Source organism: Chrysoperla carnea, chromosome 4, assembly GCF_905475395.1.
Source record: "Chrysoperla carnea chromosome 4, inChrCarn1.1, whole genome shotgun sequence".
Classification (NCBI taxonomy): domain Eukaryota; kingdom Metazoa; phylum Arthropoda; class Insecta; order Neuroptera; family Chrysopidae; genus Chrysoperla; species Chrysoperla carnea.
Window position 1 is genome coordinate 56,484,364 of NC_058340.1, and position 20,072 is coordinate 56,504,435.

At 28.0% G+C, this 20,072-nt stretch overlaps 1 protein-coding gene across 2 annotated transcripts in view; it reads right to left on the minus strand.

Moving 5' to 3' along the window:
- LOC123298049 (tyrosine-protein kinase Btk29A-like) overlaps window positions 1–20,072 on the minus strand; it is a 75,161-nt gene that overhangs the window by 13,149 nt on the left and 41,940 nt on the right. The window contains exon 1 of one of the 2 annotated variants that reach the window (XM_044879938.1): window positions 2,582–2,695. The exons of the other annotated variant lie outside the window; for it this stretch is intronic. Coding sequence (XP_044735873.1) covers window positions 2,582–2,618 — 37 coding nt within the window. The 5' untranslated portion in view covers window positions 2,619–2,695. Of the gene's footprint in view, window positions 1–2,581; window positions 2,696–20,072 lie in introns of those variants that run through there. 2 annotated transcript variants of the gene reach the window in all.

Sequence of the window (20,072 nt, forward strand, 5' to 3'; positions counted from 1 at the left end):
ATTTAAAAGTAAATATTTTGAAAATAGAAAAATCAGATGTTAATTAAGATTACATACACACAAAAAATAAATAAATAAAATATCATTGCTGTTTTTAAATTAAACATCGCAAAAAAATTATGTAATTTATATGTTTGTAATAAGTTATTAGGTCGAATTTATTTCATAAGGGTCCGTAGACTAAATTTGCAAACTTGGTTACAAAATTCTATCAATCAACTCGTACGATTGTCTTAACCTGTTTTTTTTGAAAATTAGAAAATTATTTCATATCGATATTTTTGTCAATTCTTGATCTTATTCAAGTATTTCAAGAGTTTTTCGGGAATGTTTTGCAAAAAAATGTATTTTTTGTGAAAATATGTATTCCCACCGTGCATGAGTTTTATTGAAGGCGTTTCCATGGTAACGATATATCACTTTATTAATATAATTTTATGGGTGCATATATAATTGTGTGGATTGCATTTATAGCTAACATTGAAAATCTAATAATATTATCTAACAAATTTAAATAAATAATTATGATAATTTATATTAAAAAATTAATATTTGTGCAATTTGGTCTCTTATTTTCACAATTTTTAATGCAACAAGTTTAATTAATTGCTATTTTTCAATAATTTTAGTTTAACATTTACATATAAAGAATTTCAAATTAGTCATCACAGCCTCCTTTAATGCCAAAATAATGTAGTAATATGTTTAAATAAGAGTTATATTATTTTCTTCATAATATATTTAAATAAGAATTATAGAAAATCAAAACCGCGGCCCTTTGTCGTGAAGTACAAAGTACTTCGATACATATTGTTACCAGTCCAAAGGTATCAGAGTAATTTTCCACATTTTTTAGTTTTAATTCAGTTTATGTTAGATGAAAGTTCAGAAAAAATAAATACAATTTCTTGAATTGTTTAAATTATCGAAATAAAAAATAATGGCTAAAAATTGTTTAAAATTGACGTAAAATTTTATATTTTGTTTGATATCAATTTGTTTGATTTTAAATGATATCAATTGGAGAAGAGCCAAAACACTTTGGCAGTTAACAAAAAAGGTCATGTTAAACTACCAAAAAAGTTCTATTCAATCGTTATTAATATAAAAATGAACAGTTTTTGATCCCAGAACAATTGTCTACATAAAGTGGCAGCATATTTAAAATTTTACTTTATGAAAAAAGGATTACAGTATAATACGACCCTACACTGTGCTTTTTGCTGATAAAACGCTTGTGCAAAATTGAAGATTGTAAACAAAATATTTGTGATTATAGTTATAATTGGAATTTGAAAGATAAAATTGTCTGGAAAAATGCTATTTAAATTAGAATTTTTGAGTTAAGAAGGGTATTTTATTCGACTTTTCAGCATCAAAATTGGCTAAGATATGCTACTTTTTACGGCAAATACTTTTTTTAATATCATTATATATATTATAAAATGTTATGTTCGAAACCCCAAATTTTAACAGTTTTTTCTGCGAATATCTCAAAAACTGTACATTCAATCGAAACAATTATAATGATTTCACTATAAAGTTAATAAAAAAACAAAGAGATTGTTTTCCGTTTCAATAAATACAATAATTTCCGAATTATGGCTCATTAAATGAAGTATTTTGTCTCCCAAGAAGCTAGAAAGGAAGTTTTTTCCGTCATAGCTCCGTGAATTATAATATTTTTTCGATTGAATATATGATTTTTGAGTTAACCGTGAAAAACTCTTAAGGTTTAAGACTATGAATATTTAGTATATATAAGAGCTTATATAATAATAAGAAAAAAGTACCAATTTGTCGTTAAAAGTAGCTCATATCTCTGTAAATTTTGACGTTAGAAAGTGGAATAAAAATTGAAATGAAACTTTTGTATGTAAAGTCGCCCTATTAGCTCAGTTGGTTAAGGCGTAACCAATTCCGTCCGCGGTATGCTTAGGGTAGCGGGTTTGATTCCCGCCGTCGCAACAAAATTAATTTAATTAATAGTTGTGATGGGCTGGTGTAGTGCATGGTAAATGCATGAAGGAGGTGCACTCAGCCTCTGAAATTGAGGAGCTGATAAATGAAATTATCAGCGAAAAGGTGGGAAAACACGTATATGGTATCACAATGGGCTCTATAGCCTAAGTGTATCCTTCACTGGGCAGCCAATACAACCTAACCTAACCTTTGTATGTAAATGTTTTGGTGAAACTTTTTTATCATTAAAACAGACTTTTTTGTTTAATTAAGAATGTGTGAAAAATTGATTTTCTGATGCTTATTTTTCCTTTCCTTTCGTTGTAAATTCTATCAACTAACTAGAACGCAATTTTCATTAAGTTTGTGAAATTTTAAAGCTCAAAGTCTTTATTGCTGGTGTTGTACAACTAATAAATAAAATCTATTTAACAATAGGTAAGGATGATATATAATTATTAATACGCGAGAGAAGCCGCGGGTTAAAGCTGGCTTATTATAAATACAATAAGAAATCGTGACTAAACAACTTATAAAAAAAAACATTATTTATTATAAACAATAATCAAAATAAAATTATAAAAAAAAAAAAAAAAAAAAATTAAAAAAATATATATACCTGTTGATGGCCTTATTATTGATGAGAGTTGAAGCATGTTCTTATTAAAATGTGCAGATAAAATAGGTAGTACAAAATGTATTATTATAATATACAATCACAAAACAACACAAACAACAACAATAACAATATTGTTTGTTTATTTGATTGCAACAGAATTTAATAAATATATTATAATATTGATTACAAACAATCAATTTTATTGATGATGAAGAAGATGACCCATTCACTCACTCACAGATCGAGTTTATTTATTTTTATTTAACTCTTTATTTTACACTCACTTTCAAAATATAATGTTCCAATATTTGGTCTATTTTATTTTTAGCCTAATATGGAAGCAAAATTTTAGAAGTTAGAATTAATGTATATTTAAGGGTGGTTCTATTGGAGTCAGAGGGAACGCGATAACTTAGAAAGAGGAGAAATATAATTCTCTAAATAGTAGTAAAATATAGAAGTTGTAAAAAAAAAAGTATTAGTGTCATACTTGTCATTGTAGATACGAAAAAAAAAGTATTTTCTTAAGTCAAAAAAAGAAAAAGTTCAGTGAAATCACGATGTTTTATGTAAAACATTTTGTGATATGAAAATTTGACATTCAATGTATGTCCCTAACTGACCCAAGCAATTACCTCATATATTGGCATACCTCTCATTGTACGGAAAGATAGACGATGCTCATTCTATGTACTTAATGGTCTAAGGTCTAAGGAATACACTTATATAGATTAGACCAAAGAGTATAAAATAGAGAAGGCTCCTATTACTGGCAATGTTAAAAAAGAGTGTATGAGTTTAAATGCCCCTAGTAATTGGTTCCAGTCATAAACGCTCTTCACCTTCATAATTTTGTTAAAAAAAAAAACTGTTAGCAGTGCGTAGTTTCGATCTGAGGACCTTTGGGTTATGAGTCCAGCACGTTTCCATTTTGCCACATTTAGGCTCAAAGTATCCCTAATTTATTTATTTACATAAATCAAGTTTTGTTTGCTTCACTTTTTATTAGTTTTGTTAAATTAATTTTTGTATCCAAAACGCAAAATAAGAATGTTCAAAATTGTCTCTTAAATAGTATAGATCTCTATCCTTTACGTGTTATCCAGGGTGTCCCTACAAAGTCTTTACAACGCTCTACCTCAAAAAAGCTTAGGTCAATATAAGTCGATTTAGCTAAACATATCCTATTAAAAGTTGCTCCGTTTTGGCGCTATACGGTCTTGAAGTTGCAATTTTTAAATCGTTTTTCTTTCAAAACGTTAGAACGTTAGAACTTGGTGTGGTGACACTGTCTTTCATACAAAACACGTTACGCCCGTGGAAGTAAAGGATTTTAGGTGAATTTAACTGGGAACTTCAAAAAAGGGCTCTTCATAAATATCAATTTTTCTCCTTAAAAACGGTACAGCGATCAAATTCAGGTTCAGATTTCAATTTATAAAGACATATCCTAACATACAGCTTGTGAGAAGAATACTTAGAATTCTCTTTTGTAAATATTATAAACCACACGAAGTTAAAAAAATTTTAGTAACATATTGACATTATAGCAAACGTTGCTATATATTTTTCGATAAAACTATTATTAGGGAACACTTTTTACATTTAAACTTTTGTTCTATCTCTAACGGTTTACAAGATGGGTACGTATGACCCAATTGATTGGTTTTTTTAAGACCCAATTGACCTATGCTGCTCATTTAAGAATTCGATCTCACTTTTTACGTCTTAAGCACGCTATAAAAATTTCAGTTTGATATCTCTTTTCGTTTTTGAGTAATCGTGATGACAGACGAACAGACGACAGACAGACAGATAGACAACCGGAAATGGACTAATTAGGTGATTTTATGAACACCTATACCAAAATTTTGTTCATAGTATAAATATTTTTAAGCGTTACAAACTTGGGACTAAACTTAGTATATTTTGGTATATTTCATACACATAGTATAATGGTATATTTTATATACATGGTATAATAAGGTTTTAATCCGTTTGCCTACAAAACGCCATGGCAAGATCTATTAAATCGCAAAGCAGAGTCTAATCAACATTTGTACAACTCAGGATACAAGTTGGAAGTCTTTTCAATAGATTTTAAGTTCCTATATTAAAAAAATGAAATAGCTGAACAATTGGATCCGATTTATTGAGCTACATGATCGTAACACAATATTTTAATATAACTGATTAGCTGTGCTGTGTTGAATTACTTGTCGATAAATCGTTTTCACATAAATAATTACATTTTGCAAGCATTAATTTGTATGTTGTTATTTGTAATAAAATTGATGTACACAAATTATACTTGGATGGGATAATATTTTTTAATGATATTAAATTTTATTAAAGTAACTTTTGATATTTGATAAATTTTTTATAAAATAAATTATATTTATTATGAGTTCTTGTATACATATTTTAAAATACTGCATTTATTCTTCTAGTTAGTTACTTTATAAAAGTTTTATGAAACATTCACTGATTATTTTATTCTTACTTTCACTTAAAAGTTTAATTTAAATATGTGTGTATTGATTTATTTTTTTGTTATTAACTGTTTTCAATAAAAAAGAATTTATTTAATTCATTTGTGTAAATTAAATATTACTTTAATACGATTGTGTTTGGTAAATTTTTTTTTATTTTCCTGTGAAAAATTTCTAATTACTAATCCGTAGATTTTAAATCTATTCTATGACTACTGAACCATTATAAAAATATCCTTGCAAAATATTATCACAAAAATAATATTTTTAGTAACAAAATTGCAAAATTATTTTTTAATTAATACAAAAAATTGTTCAATTTTTAACTTCCCAGATGAAGTTCATGTAATAGGGCCGATTTTGAAAATCTCCACTTTTACATATTTCCGCGGTTTCAAGGCCACAATATCCGAATCAAGCGTATGTTCGTTCGGATTCTTTCGCCTCGATTATCCCGCGAACCAGTTCTGAAAATAATTTTTAAGACCTGAAAAAGTTTTCAGCAAAATTAGTTGAGCTTTTTTTAATGGTAATAAAAAACCTAGAAAAAACTGAATAAACAGAATCTGAAAAGTGGATAAAACCATTTATCTATGGAGATAATGATCTTTCCAGCATAAGCTGCAGTATATGTTCGAAGAATAACCTATGAAGGCTAACAAGACCTTTTTCCTCCTGGGAAGTTTTAGTCGTGTGTACTACAGGGGTCGCATTCACACGACTTCAGTACCACACCGACTATGTACTGCCAATTTTTAAACGCTTGATTTACGTGCGATTCAGATATTAATCAAAATTTTAAAAAATAAAGCTATAATTAAATCATGTATGCTAATTAGATAAATATTTAATGCCATTGCATCATTGTTCTCATTTTTAACCCTCGAACAAAAAAAGGGGTGTTATAAATTTGACCGCTATGTGTGTGTGTGTGTGTGTGTGTGTGTGTGTGTGTGTGTGTGTGTGTCTACCAGTGGCATCCTAGCGCCTAAAATAATGAACCCATTTTGATTTATTTGTTTCGTTTAAAAGGTAATTTAATAGACAGTGTCCTTAGATATGGTTAAGTGGAAAAGAAGGGCTTGCTTATTAATTGCAATTCTTAATTATTCGTACTTAGTTTATAACTGAAATATCCGAAGAGTTGAGTGGCGGAAAAATATCAGAAATGCTTTATTTATAAAGTTAACAGGAGTGTACGGAAAAGAGACAGGCTGATGTGCAAAATGATTCTCAGAAATAATTCGGCAACTGGACTTACTCCTGGAGTTTTTTCCTCTTATTTAGTTCTACCTTATTTAAGATAAAAAAATCATTATAATACGGATCTGCTTTATTAATAATAATATTATAGGTATATAATAATATAATGAACAGTGAATACCCATAGTAGTATCTAGTATCTACTATTCTACTACCAGCCAGTAAAAAAAAACTTCTATCTAAATTTGAATTCATCCGTAACGTAATAAAAATGTCTATTTGACTGTTACTTGCCAGATAATTTTTTTTTATATTATATTAAATAATCATTATTATTACTTTTATACATAATTTAAAACGTTATGGGAATGAATTAAATCTGTTAATTATATTACATACTAGCCGTACCTCCCTGCTTCGTTTGGTATTTACAATTTTTTTAATACCATCACAACTAAGACCGGTTTGATAAATAGGTTTGCACCTTTAAAAGACGGTAAAGTAAGGCTTCGGTCTGGCTTATTCAGAGCTGGCCAACATCGCAATATTGTATATTGCATTCACTTGCATCAAGTATACGGTAAGAAATGCATAGCGTTTATTATAATGCTGGTTTGGTACAGAGACAGATACTATAGTATCTATGTTAGTATAATTATTGAATAAGGCGTATCCAATAGGAGTATTGTGCCTATCGCCAAACAAAATGGACCTGACGTCCATACTGCATTGACTCGTCCGCCACAAATATTGCTAAGCGCATTGAAAGAGAACATATGAACACACAGACAGACAGAAATTATAGTAGATAAAATAATTAATAAAATATATTTTTAGCTTTTAGTTAAAAAATATGTTAAAAAAAGGTAAATTAGAATTTTTTTAACGTTAATTGGTAATTTAGTAATTTTCCATTTTTTGATGTCATTTTTGTTTAATTTAATCGAATTAATTGTTTATAAATAAGAGTTGGGATTTTTTTAATGTTTGTTTTATACTAATTTTAAATTTTCTAGACACTTCTTCATTTTTAATTAAATAATAAATTTTACTACTAAAATAAATTTTACTTTTTCTATAAATAATATAAACGTAATGATATTACACAATCACTTTTTCGAGATTAAAAGACCCTGATTTTTTAATGTACCTAAGTACCATTTTAATAATTCAACATTATGAAATTTTCCTCTTCCGTAATTAATCCCTCTTTTTATAGAGGAAGCCTTCCAAGATAAAGTTTTGGAAAAAGGTATAACATGTTTCTTTTTCATTTCAAGTCTATTTCTACCAACATGGAGTGTAGAAAGTACATGGAAAATGAACATAGATACATATGGTTTTATAACACATCCTAAAATGCATCTCTTTCAAGTAAAAAAGTGTTTAATAATAACTCAAACTTTGATACCGAAGCACATGCAGAGTATATAAACAGTTTACTTAGTTAGTAGTTATTATCTTCTTTAGTTTTCAAATATAATTTTTGCAATTTTTTTGTTTTATGTGTCAACCAGCTGTAAATCAAAAAGAATATATTTTAGAAGTTTTTTAAAGAAGAGAAAAATTATTTGTTTTCTATCATCGGGACAAATTTTTTATTTTTGACTTGCCTTATACAAGGTGTTACTAGCTAAGTTGGCTACATATAGAAAACTTTTTTATTATAAGGGCTACGAAAAAGAATTTTTCTTCATAAAAAGCTTTGCTTTCAAAAATATAAACATTAAGCTATTCACTTTTGACATCGAATGTACAGCGTGTTCACAAATTGAGCGGATAGAAATGTTAATGGTCGTTTAGAAATGTAGACCATTTTGAACAGTTAATGAGGGAAAAGTTTCAAAAAATCACTCCAGAGATATGTAAGAGTGTATTTAAACAATTTTTAAAAGAACAAATTACATGTATGGAACACGAATTTGGATACTTTGAGGCAAAAACTAGGACACCCTGTACAGGTCAAAATTTAGGCAAAATAACTACGTTATATTGGAATTTTTAAATGATTTTAAAAGAAAAGAGAAAGATACAATAGATCAAATTGGTCTTGAAAGTCTTTAAAGACTCACTTATCATATCTAAGGTTGTTAAGCCAATTCGTGGAAGAGCATTACTAAATTTGATGAACATTTTTTTAACAAAAATCTTTTTAATAAAAAGAAATATATGGTCAATTAAAGTTCTTTTTTCATTTAGAATATGATGTTTAAAGTATTAAGTTGTGTTATTAACACATGATTTAATAAGTTTTGATTAGTTGTATACAATTTTTAATATAAAATCTCCATTATCTGCAAATACACCTCTGGTTATTTGAAAATAATAAATAATACAATGCATACAGGTATATAGAATTACCTATTCGTTGTGTGCGTAGTCATGGTAGGGATAATAAAATCGATGCCAGCGCTTTAAGTGAAAAATTTTGGAGATAAAGTGGGCTGTTATGACTAATTTGCAATTATTTACATGTTAATGATATAGAAACTGTCAAATTAAAATGATTGAAAAACACTAATTAATTAAACTTAATGCATTAAAAATTGTGAAAATAAGAAATCAAATTGTACAAATATTATTTTTCAAATGTTAATTATCGTAATTATTTATTTAAATTTGTGAAACAAGAATATTAAATTTTAAATGTAAGTTTTCAATGCAATCCACACAATTATATATGCATCCATTAATTCTATAATTAAAGTAGTGTATCGTTGTCATGGAAACGAAATTCACGCTCGGAGCGAATAAACTGTAACTAATAACAACTCAAGTATTGTTCTTCTTTTATGGTATTGAATCCACAATAAAATAAATATTATAAAGGCATAATGTTCGAACAACCATGATTAACCATTTACCAAAATATATATGTCCACAGAAGGTTGAATAAAAGTTCTGATAGTACTAGCAATAAAAACTTGAAAATTTTTTTAACCGATCCGCATCTGAACAAATAAATAATCAACGTTTTGCAAGGGTACACGGTAAGAAATGCATGACGTTTACTACAATTCTGGGATGGTATAGAGACAGATACATGTAGTATCTATGTTAGCATAAGTAATATTACAGAATTGAATAGAGCTATCAACCAGAAGTTTTGTGGTTTAGTGGGAGTGAAACCCATACTGCATTGACTCGACCGCCATAACTATTGCTAATGTTACTCAATACAGTAAAAAGTATGGCGTTCACATTGATTCTGAGGTAATGATATCCACAAAAAATTTCAATAGCTGACAGTCTAAGTGCAACGAAATATGAGGTATTCAGATCGAATGATGAATCATGTAAGTTTTGGTTTTGAAAGATACAGAACCCTAACAACAAATTTTAAATTAAAAATTGTAATACAAAAAGAAGAGTGGCTGAAATCTACATTAATAATGCATTTCACATTTTGGAGACGATTAAATTGTGTAATGCACTTTACAGAAAAGTATAGGTAGGTCATTTAAAGATGCTTTCAAATACTATTACTACAATGACACTGTGCTACACGAAATAATTTTGTATATTTTTATTTATTTATTAAATTATTACGCTAAATAAATAAATATAACCGAAATTTTTGATACCTGGTCTACTTAGAGATCTTAGCGTAAACTATTTCTAGGCTGTATATGAAAACATTTTACTTTTAATTTAGAAATTCTACCGTTTTTAGTTAAAAGGTTTAAGTCCAAGTTTCAGTCTGAATGCTAGCAGTTTTAAAAATGAAATGTATTGTTTATATATTGATTTAATATAAACAAATTTATTTCCAATTTTAACCATTTTTTACTAGCTACATTTCTCTTATAAAAATTTACAAAACTCTTAAGAGAAAATAAATTTTTTGTCAGCAGCAAAGACTTTTATTGAGCACATGCAATTTTTTATATTCAAATAATTCAATTACGGAAATAATCAATTGTCTTTATAGATTGTATACGCACGCACGCACATAAACGTAACGCTTGACGGAGTGTGTATTATTTCAACAATTATATTCACCGCTAAAATAACGGAGATGCTATATAGAATTTTAACACATACGAATGTATGAATCGACCGAGTAGCCGAAAGAACAAGGATGCGCGCTTAGATTTTGCAATCCTGAAACTTGGAGGCTATGAATTCGAATCCAGACAATATCAGTTTTGTTAGTTATTACTAATTGCTGTTAATTGATGAAGCTGTCAGTGCACAAAAGAAAACACTGAAAGCATCGTTACGGCAAGCTCTGTCTCTTTCTACGACTTCAGCTATTCAATTTCGCAACCTTTTTATAGCCTTTTAGTTTTCTCAGCAGCATTTAAAAATAAGAATAAAGGTACATTCTTCCCTTTGCTATCTTAAGCCTTTAAAATTTGAAAGTTCAGGATTGCCAGATTGTGCTACTTTTCTTGAATTAGGTTAGTTTTTAAAATTCGCGTGCCATTGTAATATATTATTATTGGTTGAAGTTAATGAGGCGCTTAGAGAACTACATTAGGCTCTTTTTCATTACAGATAATGCTATTTGATAGAAATTTTTCTGGCAACCTTTCCTGGAGGCTACATTTCATAGCATACAACATACAAATTATAGCTCAGCCATGATGATTTTTTCTCCCAAATTTTCATAACTTATCATCCAATCCAGATAAATCATTTTGGCAAATAAGCATCCATAGAGTAGGATTCCAAAATATTATGTCTGTTTAACATCCGGTTCTTTAATTGAACAAAACTTTCTTCAGCTCTTTAGTTGAAATTTGAAATCTGTCTTCCTAAGGATACTAAAGATGGGCAATTTATTTTATACAAGTTTTGAAGGTGGCAGTCTTAGATATAATTAGTTATAAATTTTTTCAATGGTTTAACTAAAAAATAAGATATCATTTTTCATCTTCATCGAATTTTGTACTATAATCTTTCTAGGATAGGAATTCCTACTGACATGTTAAGGTATAATACCCGTTATAGTCAAGAATGTGTCCCAGACTTTCAGTTTTAGACTTCGTCATCTCGCTTGATTTTCATTAAACGTAATAGAATTGCCATATAACCATAACACCCTGCAAAGATGATTCGATCTATGCATGAAGTGAATGTAGGTATAATCTTAATTCCTCTGAAATTCAGATTTTTGTCTAAGAATGGCTTTAGTGGTCATATAACCTTAACTTTACGATTAATTAAAATTAGGTCAGTTTCGACCCTCAAAAAATCAATGTGTGGGTTTAATTAGAATTGTACGAAAAAATTTATGGCCTTTCGAGAAATGAAAAAAACTAGATGTTAAATTTACAATTACTATAATGAATTATTGGGTCACAACAATTACAAGCAATGAAATGCACTGTTGCACATATAAAGACGATACCGTACCTACATTATTAATTATAATTAAATATTAATGAATAATTAAATTTAATAACACTAAAACAAAACTAGAACGACATTTTATAATAATTGTCAGCCATTACAAAACAAATATAATAATAAAATTAAAACCGAGAGCTAACAACAGTTAAGGAGGTAATGCAAGTTTTATTTGTTTTAATAGTTAAAACAAGTTTCGTGTTCAATCAAATACACCTTACGCGTACGTTCATTTTAAAATAAAAACCACAAAACGTAATTATTTTGACATAAAAAACACTAGAATACACTTCATATTTTTAATATTTCTTCTTAAAAATCACTGTATAAGTTATTATTTTTTTTAATAAAATTTATATTAATTTTTTACCACTTCTTTTTAAAACAACAGGCATATAAGCAAACACACACATAATAATAAACACAGTGAAGGTAATGTCTATAGTTGTTCTGTCTTCACCTGTAAGTAATTTTACACTGAGGAGGTGAGTTTTAGTTCACTTGTTGTTCACATTGAATTTCTCATACTTTTTCAAACCACTACTTCTTTTTCTTTTTTGTACTTCAATTCGATGGTACGTTTATTATAAACTGAACATATACTTAAAACAACTAACGAAATAAGTTGTTTAAATATCCCACATATACTGAACTGCGTATCAATATAGTTGATAACATTCTTTACATTCCTGTATACTTACTATAAATGTGAAAGTAAGGCTGTTTGTTTGTTTGTTACGCTCTCACGCAAAAACTAATTACTGAAAGTATTTAAATGAAACTATACAATAAAAGGTAGTTTTTCGTAGTTTTCACAAGCCTTTTCAAATATATGGTTTGCTGGGCCACAAACTGATGAACGAAAGAAAAAATGTGACCGACCTTGACTACATTCCCTCAGTAATTAAGGTTTTAGTTTACATGTAATTTTTGAGTTGAAATTATACTAAATTATAAAATTCAAAATAATATTATAATGCTTTGTTTAACTGAAAAAGTACGTATATGTAATAATTAATTACGAACATGCCTGGTAGTTACAACAGATATGTCGGCCTATAATTTCCAAGAACATTGGTCGTTATAGCCAATAAGTCGTTATAATCAAAGTTGTTACAGCCGATACATTCATGTATGTGTTTATACACGGATTCAGTCGTGACCTTATAATTTCATCATTATAACCGATATTGTTAGAACCGGTTTAGACTAACTACTTTTTAGAACATAATATACTTTGACACACAGAGCTTTATAAACAAAAAACATAATATTAACCTTAAAAAAACTTGTAGGGAGACTTTCAAAGTTTAAAGTATTAGAGTATTTTTTAATTTTTACTTTTTTACTTTTTAGTATCTTTACTTCTAACTATATTTTACTATTTTTACTTTTTAATAATAGTAATATAGTATACAAGTTAGAAAATAAATGGTGGGAGCGCAATTAAATTGCATCATACATTAGCTCTTAATATGAAATATTCGTTTATCTGCGCCTCCACCATATTTATTAAAATAACGGTAAGGATATTCGAGCACTATCGTGAATCTAACGAATATCAAACGTTAACGCTAGGTTTAGTAACCTTCCTTAAAAAAGTTTCTAGAACGTCAGATAAAAAATCTGACTCAGAATCTTTTGTTGGATATCTGGTGAAAAAATAATAGTTTTTCCCTGCGAGCGCGTTCATTTATTGATTATGAGAAAATCTGAGAAAACCTCAAAAAACCTAATATTCTGTTTTTTATTTATCATCTACTTCAAATTATGTTAACGTGAGAACTACGTGTAAGTAGCCTTAAATGCTTTCTCTTCCATTTCTGTTTTCCTTCGAAATAGAGTCAAGAAATTAACTTTATGTTGGCTAGTTTATCAGGACATTAGATATATCATTTTACGATTATATAATTTTATTTGTACTTGAAAAGAAGCAAATGTTAAGGATGAAAAAAAGAGACTCTGCTTGGTAATTAATTTATCCAAAATTTCAACAAATAAAATTGTTCAGTGTGTAGATAATAGACAATAATAAATTATACGATTACCTTAGATGTATAAATATAAAGTCTATACATTTGGTAAAGTTAAAAAAAGTACACCTTACTTCTTGACAAACAAACAACCATTTACGTAATTAAAAAAATAAAACAATTCCATATGATATAGGTATAATATAATATAATAATAGCCTCATTTTTATAATCAGATCATACAAAATTTATTTCAATATTGTCTAATATTAACTAACAGTCAAAATGTTGTCTAATGTCTAAATGTCTAATGTCTGTTGATTAAAACATATGACGTATAATTTATTAGTTTTCAATAAAATTATGTATAAAACTTATATTCATTACTAATAAATCATTTTAGTAATAATAAATCATTTTATACTATTGTAACGTTATATTATTGTTTTTTTGGGATAGCCTTTTTTGGCGTAAATTATAATGGCTAGCCTTTTTGGGTATAAATACATAAAATTTGAGCAATGATCCTGAATGACAACAAAGAAACCTAGAAGTATTTTTAGACCAATAGTCCTTTAACGTTTTTCGATTTTTAGACCAAAAGCCCTTTAAAGTATGATATTATTTATCATAGAGCCACATTTTTTCTAATGTTACCCGAGATATTCTTAAAATTAAAAACGATAATTAACGAAGCCTTAATCGTAAACTTCCTGGAGTGATGAAAATCGAGAAAAACTATTTTTTGTCGCCCTATTAGCTCAGTTGGTTAAGACGTAACCAATTCTGTCCGCGGTATGCATAGGGTAGCGGGTTCGTGATGGGCTGGTGTAGTGCATTGTATATGCATGAAGGAGGTGCACTCAGCCTCTGAAATTGAGGAGCTGATAAATGAAATTATCAGCGAAAAGGTGGTAAAAAACACATACATGGTATCACAATGGGCTCTATAGCCTAAGTGTTTCCCTCGTGGACAGCCAATATAACATAACCTAACCTAAATTTCTCAAAGCTAACCAGGTCTTTTTAGTTCAGACGAACAGACAGACAGACAGACAGACAGACGGACGGAAATGGACTAATTAGGTGATTTATTGAACACCTATACCAAAATTATGTTAGTAGCATCAATATTTTCAAGCGTTACAAACTTGGGACAAAACTTAGTATACCTTGATATATTTCATATACATGGTATAATAAATGTATTTGAACACGAGAGACTTTTCTAATTACTTTTAAAAAATGTTAATTAATAAAATAAATTAATGAAATGTATTTTTATAAATCATAATTGACAAATGTTATGATAATTTATGGACTGTGATGGATTAACTCATTATAACACCTCTTGATAATACTATTACGAAAGATAATCAATTCTTAATTGTCATTTATAATAAAAAAGAATTCAGTGCGAATTGGGATTACGTAGTATCAAACACAGTTAAGGATGTACCAGCACCAAGGTAATTTTAAATAAAAAGCTTGATTTTTTATGTGAAGTTAGAAGTTGAAGTCTAAATCAATTCTGAAAATTTTTCGATATCTGGAATAATTTTCAAAATATCGAGAAGTGAAATTTACAAAATTTAAAAACCCCCCGACAAATTTTTCGGGTACGGAATCCTAACCTCGCACTTGTAACATATCTAAGAACACTTTCCATTAAATTACATTTTTCCTTAAAGCCTTTTCCAAACTGAGCCGATTTTGATAATCATTATAAAATCACACTTGAAGCATAGCTAAGAACATTCGCCATTAAATTACTTTTCAAATGAAACAAAAAAAATCAAAATCGGTTCATCCGTTTAAGCACTACGATGCCACCTCTTTTTTAAGTTCGAAGGTTAAAAATTGATAAACTTGTTAAATTATTTAGCTTTCGATATTTCAAAAACCAAGGCAGATATCGAAAAATGACTTGGTGCTCGTACTACCTTAATCCGAAAATAATATTCACTTTCAGATTTATACAATGATGGTGGACCTTTTTATGTGGTGGTATATGGAGAAGTCGTAATAAATTATGTTTTTTAGTCAATAAGTAAGTGCTTTTAAAGCTTTATAATCATAAAAAAATTAAGAGCTTCCTCAGTTTCATTATTTAATAATTTAAATAAAACTGTGCATAAAAATGAAAAACCAATATATACTGAGTAAAAAATAAACGCAAAACTTAAACCATTCTAAGTGTTCTTACTATAATATGTGATCCACATTCACAATAGTTATAACACTAAGAATGATAAAACACGTGCATTATATAAGATAAAGAGTAAAAATGAAAATGGTACCAAAAATTAAATATTATTTATCATCTTTTTATACATCTTTTGTGAAAAATTTATATCGATTCTCTTTTTTACGGTTTACGGTGCTCTTTGTTTGGTAAAAACACTGACTTTGATAGCTAATTTCTCATAAACCGTTCAGAGAATCGATGTGAATTTTCCAAGACGTATAAAAGGATGATTAATTGATAAATCAAATTTTAAATCTTTGGTATCATTTTCATTTTTACGGTATCGAAATACCTTAAATAATCACTATCAACTACTTACTCAAAAATATTTAACATATTTTGGTATGGAACCCTAAATAAAGACTATATGTAAAACGGATATTCTTTTAAAGCACATATAATTATTTTTGGCATTTAATAAAAAATAGTAATTAATTAATAATTAATTATTGAATATCACGATTTTAATAGAAGAACATTTTATGATTATACATTTTTAAATTGAAAATCCATCAATTATGAAATTTAATATTTGGTTATAAAATTTTGATTGATAAAAGGTTAACGAACAATATTTTCTTGCCTTTTTTGTTTTTTTATTAAACGTAATTAATGATATCTATATAATCCGCCTAATAATTATTTAGTAAGATGTGATTAAAAAATTATATGAACTTTTGAACTTCGTTATTTTAATGAATAGTTAATCCGATGGGAATTTTATTAATAATAAATAAATAACCTTTCTTTTGGGTGGAGACCTCGACTGGATTATGTTTTTTGAATAATAAAATACATATAAAATACTGAAGTGGTTTGAATTTTAAATATTAAAATATAATTTTAAAATATTTGAGAAATATTATCTTCTTATGCTGTTTGTAAATTTTGATTATTTTGAAAATAAAAATCAGAAAAAAGTGATCCTGTAACAAAATTTAAATATGAACGATACAAATTTTAGATTCTACCCAAAAATTGAGTAAAAATACGAAAATTAATTTTTGTACTTTTACCAAATAATTTTATATTAATTACTTACATTTCTCATGTAATGAGGTAAAAAATGAATCAATTAATAACGGAACTGCGTGCTTACCTGTAACAAAAAAAGAAAAAAAAAATTAGCGTTAGCAGCTACAAATGAAAATAATAGGGTATTCCACTATTTTTGAAAAAGCACAAGTTGATTTTGCTAATAAAAAACCCCCAAAAATTTATTTCGGAAAAATACACACGCTTTCTTGCCAAAAACTTAAATTAAATTTTAAACGTTTTTTAAACTGTCAAAAACGCTGGCATCCAATTTGATGACGTAATATTGGTGTCACTATACGAAATAACACAAATAAATTTGACAGATATATTCATAGACATCTGATTATAATAAATATAAATACTTATTATTTATGTATATATTATACCCAGCTGTCTACACTGAACTAATTGATGGTCTATGACTCATACCGCTATGACATCACAGCAGGGCTTACCCGCGTTTTAGGTCACGTGATATACAGTTTAAAAATTACGATTTTTAATTTTAATATTTTAAAAGAAAAATGTGCTTTTATGACTCGAAATCAGAATATTTAAGTATATTTTACATAAATTTTAACTTTTTCCAAATTTCATGATTTATTTTTGACTAACGATAATACCCTATTAAAAGATAAGTACAAATTTGGTGATTATATTAATTTGATCTTAGTGGCCTCGAACGTGAAATTTTCTGGAGAAAGTTAAGCTAGAACCACCGAAAAACGGAGTAATTATATGATAGCGAGTTCAATTTTAATTTTAAAAAATAACAATGATGTAAAAGTAATTAAATTTTCTACAAAAATTGTTTGCTTCATTCTTTTTGTCAAACTAATATTTCCCGAGAAAATGTACAGCCAACAAGGATGTGAGCTTTTGACTACAACACTAACGAAACTAAAACAAAAGTCTCGAATTAGAGACTGTCAATCTACTTCTAAATCTTATGCTAATTGTATTATAATATCCTTAATTAGTATTTATAAAAAAAATTTAAGAATTTTCTGACACTACGTGCATAGCGAGACAACAGCCTGTCAGCCAAGTTAATGTGGCAAACTGTTCTGTCAGAGTTGTTTCCTTGGCTGACATCGACTCCAAAAATAACAATAATTTTAACTACATTATTTTATCGTTATTTTTTTACTTTTTAGTGCATATAATTTTGTTTTGGAAAAGTTTTTCTTTTGAAGTCGGTTTTCTTTTTTTTTTTTTTAAATGTGTCGTCCAGCAGGACAATATCAAAGAAGTGTTTCTTAAAATTGCGGAAGTATTAAAAATGTATATAAGGAACATTATGAGTGTCCCGTAAACACTATACCAATTAGTTTTATAAGAGTGCTTATATTAAGAATTCTTGTAACATATTCGTGTTAAGTTTAAGACATTTGATGTTAGGTGAATGTCCTTTGTATTGTAACATAACCATACACATAATATTTCACCTAAATAGGATTAAATTCTTTTTTCTTTAAATATTTTCTTTAATGTGGTTTTACTGTATTATATTTTAATAATATCCAAATATTTACCGAGTGAAGCAGATGATTATAAGCTTCTACTTTAAATACGAAATGAGGAAGGGGTGTAAATATTATCTTAGAATATATAATTAACTGACAACAAGTGAAATTTACAAAATTAAAATATTCCCGAGAAAAATTTCGGGTACGGAACCCTTAACTCGCACTTGAAACATATCTAAGAAGATTCTCCATTAAATTACCGATTTCTTTATAGCCTATTTCAAACTGAAGCGATTTTGAAGATCATCGCCAATTTTCTAGTTTTTTTCGGACACGGACCCCTAAACTCGTACTTGAAACATAGCTAAGAACACTCTCCATTAAATAAACTGTCAAATAGAAAAAAACACAAAATCGGTTCCTCCGTTTAGGCGGTACGATGCCACAGACAGTCAGACACACAAACAGCGGCTAAACTTCGGTGTTAAAAAGGGATTTCTACTAACTCAATTACGAATTAGAATTGTCAATAACATGAAATAAATTATATGGTCTCTGGTTTTTTGTTTGTTTATACAATGGAGATAGATGTTTATACACTCTTCAATCGCCATTTTAGGGCCACCTATAGCTTCTTGGAATCGCAAATTACCTTAAATAATCCAAATACATTAAAATTTGGTTGAATTTGCTATTACACGACTAATTTTGGATGTATCAACTTAAGAAATACACCCCTCGTAAACAATTTTTAAAGATATTTGAGAAATTATCCGTTTAGTCGTTAATGTCTTAATCTAAAAAATGATTCAAATTGAATACAAAAATTTTCTTAGTTTTCTTTTAAGAGTAACTCTAACCCTTTAGAAAAAATTCGAGAAAATGGCAAAAAAAATTTTGAATTTGATGATACTTTGTATGTGGGATATTTTTCACCCCGAAATATAAAAATCGAAATCATGTAACAATTGGATTAGTAAGTTTTCGGATATCTCCAAAAATTCTGCACAAATGTTTTTATTTGGGTGCGATTCTGGGTATTCGCACTGGGCTTGAGTTTTAGTGGAGGCGTTTCGATGGTAACGATACACTACTTTAATTATAGAATTGTATGGATGCATATATAATTGTATGGATTGCATTTATGACTTTGCATTGAAAATTTAATATTATTGTCTCACAAATTTTAATAAATAATTATGATAATTAACATTTGAAAAATAATATTTGTGCAATTTGATTTCTTATTTTCACAATTTTTAATACATTAAGTTTCATTAATTAGTGTTTTTTAATAATTTTAATTTGACATTTTTTATAACATTTACATGTAAAGAATTGCAAATTAGTCATAACAGCCTCCTTTATCGCCAAAATTTTTCACTGGAAGCGCTGGCATCGTTTTTATTGTCCCTACCATGACTGCGCACACAACAAATATCTCGAAAAATAGTTATCTAGTCATCAAATGAGCAAAATTTTTCTATTTTGCATGGAGAGCGGGTATTTAAGACAGTTATAGAAAGTTCTACATCTCGTTGAATGTGAGTCCCATGAGGCCAACTCACATGAATAGACTAATTCTTTCTCACATTAATTCTTTAAAATGGTTCCTGAGTGAAGAATTTTAAATGATACATTCTGTACTTCTGACGTATAGAGATGCTAATTAGTATACTTTTTTGTTGTGTACTATAAAAACTTTTTTTCAAA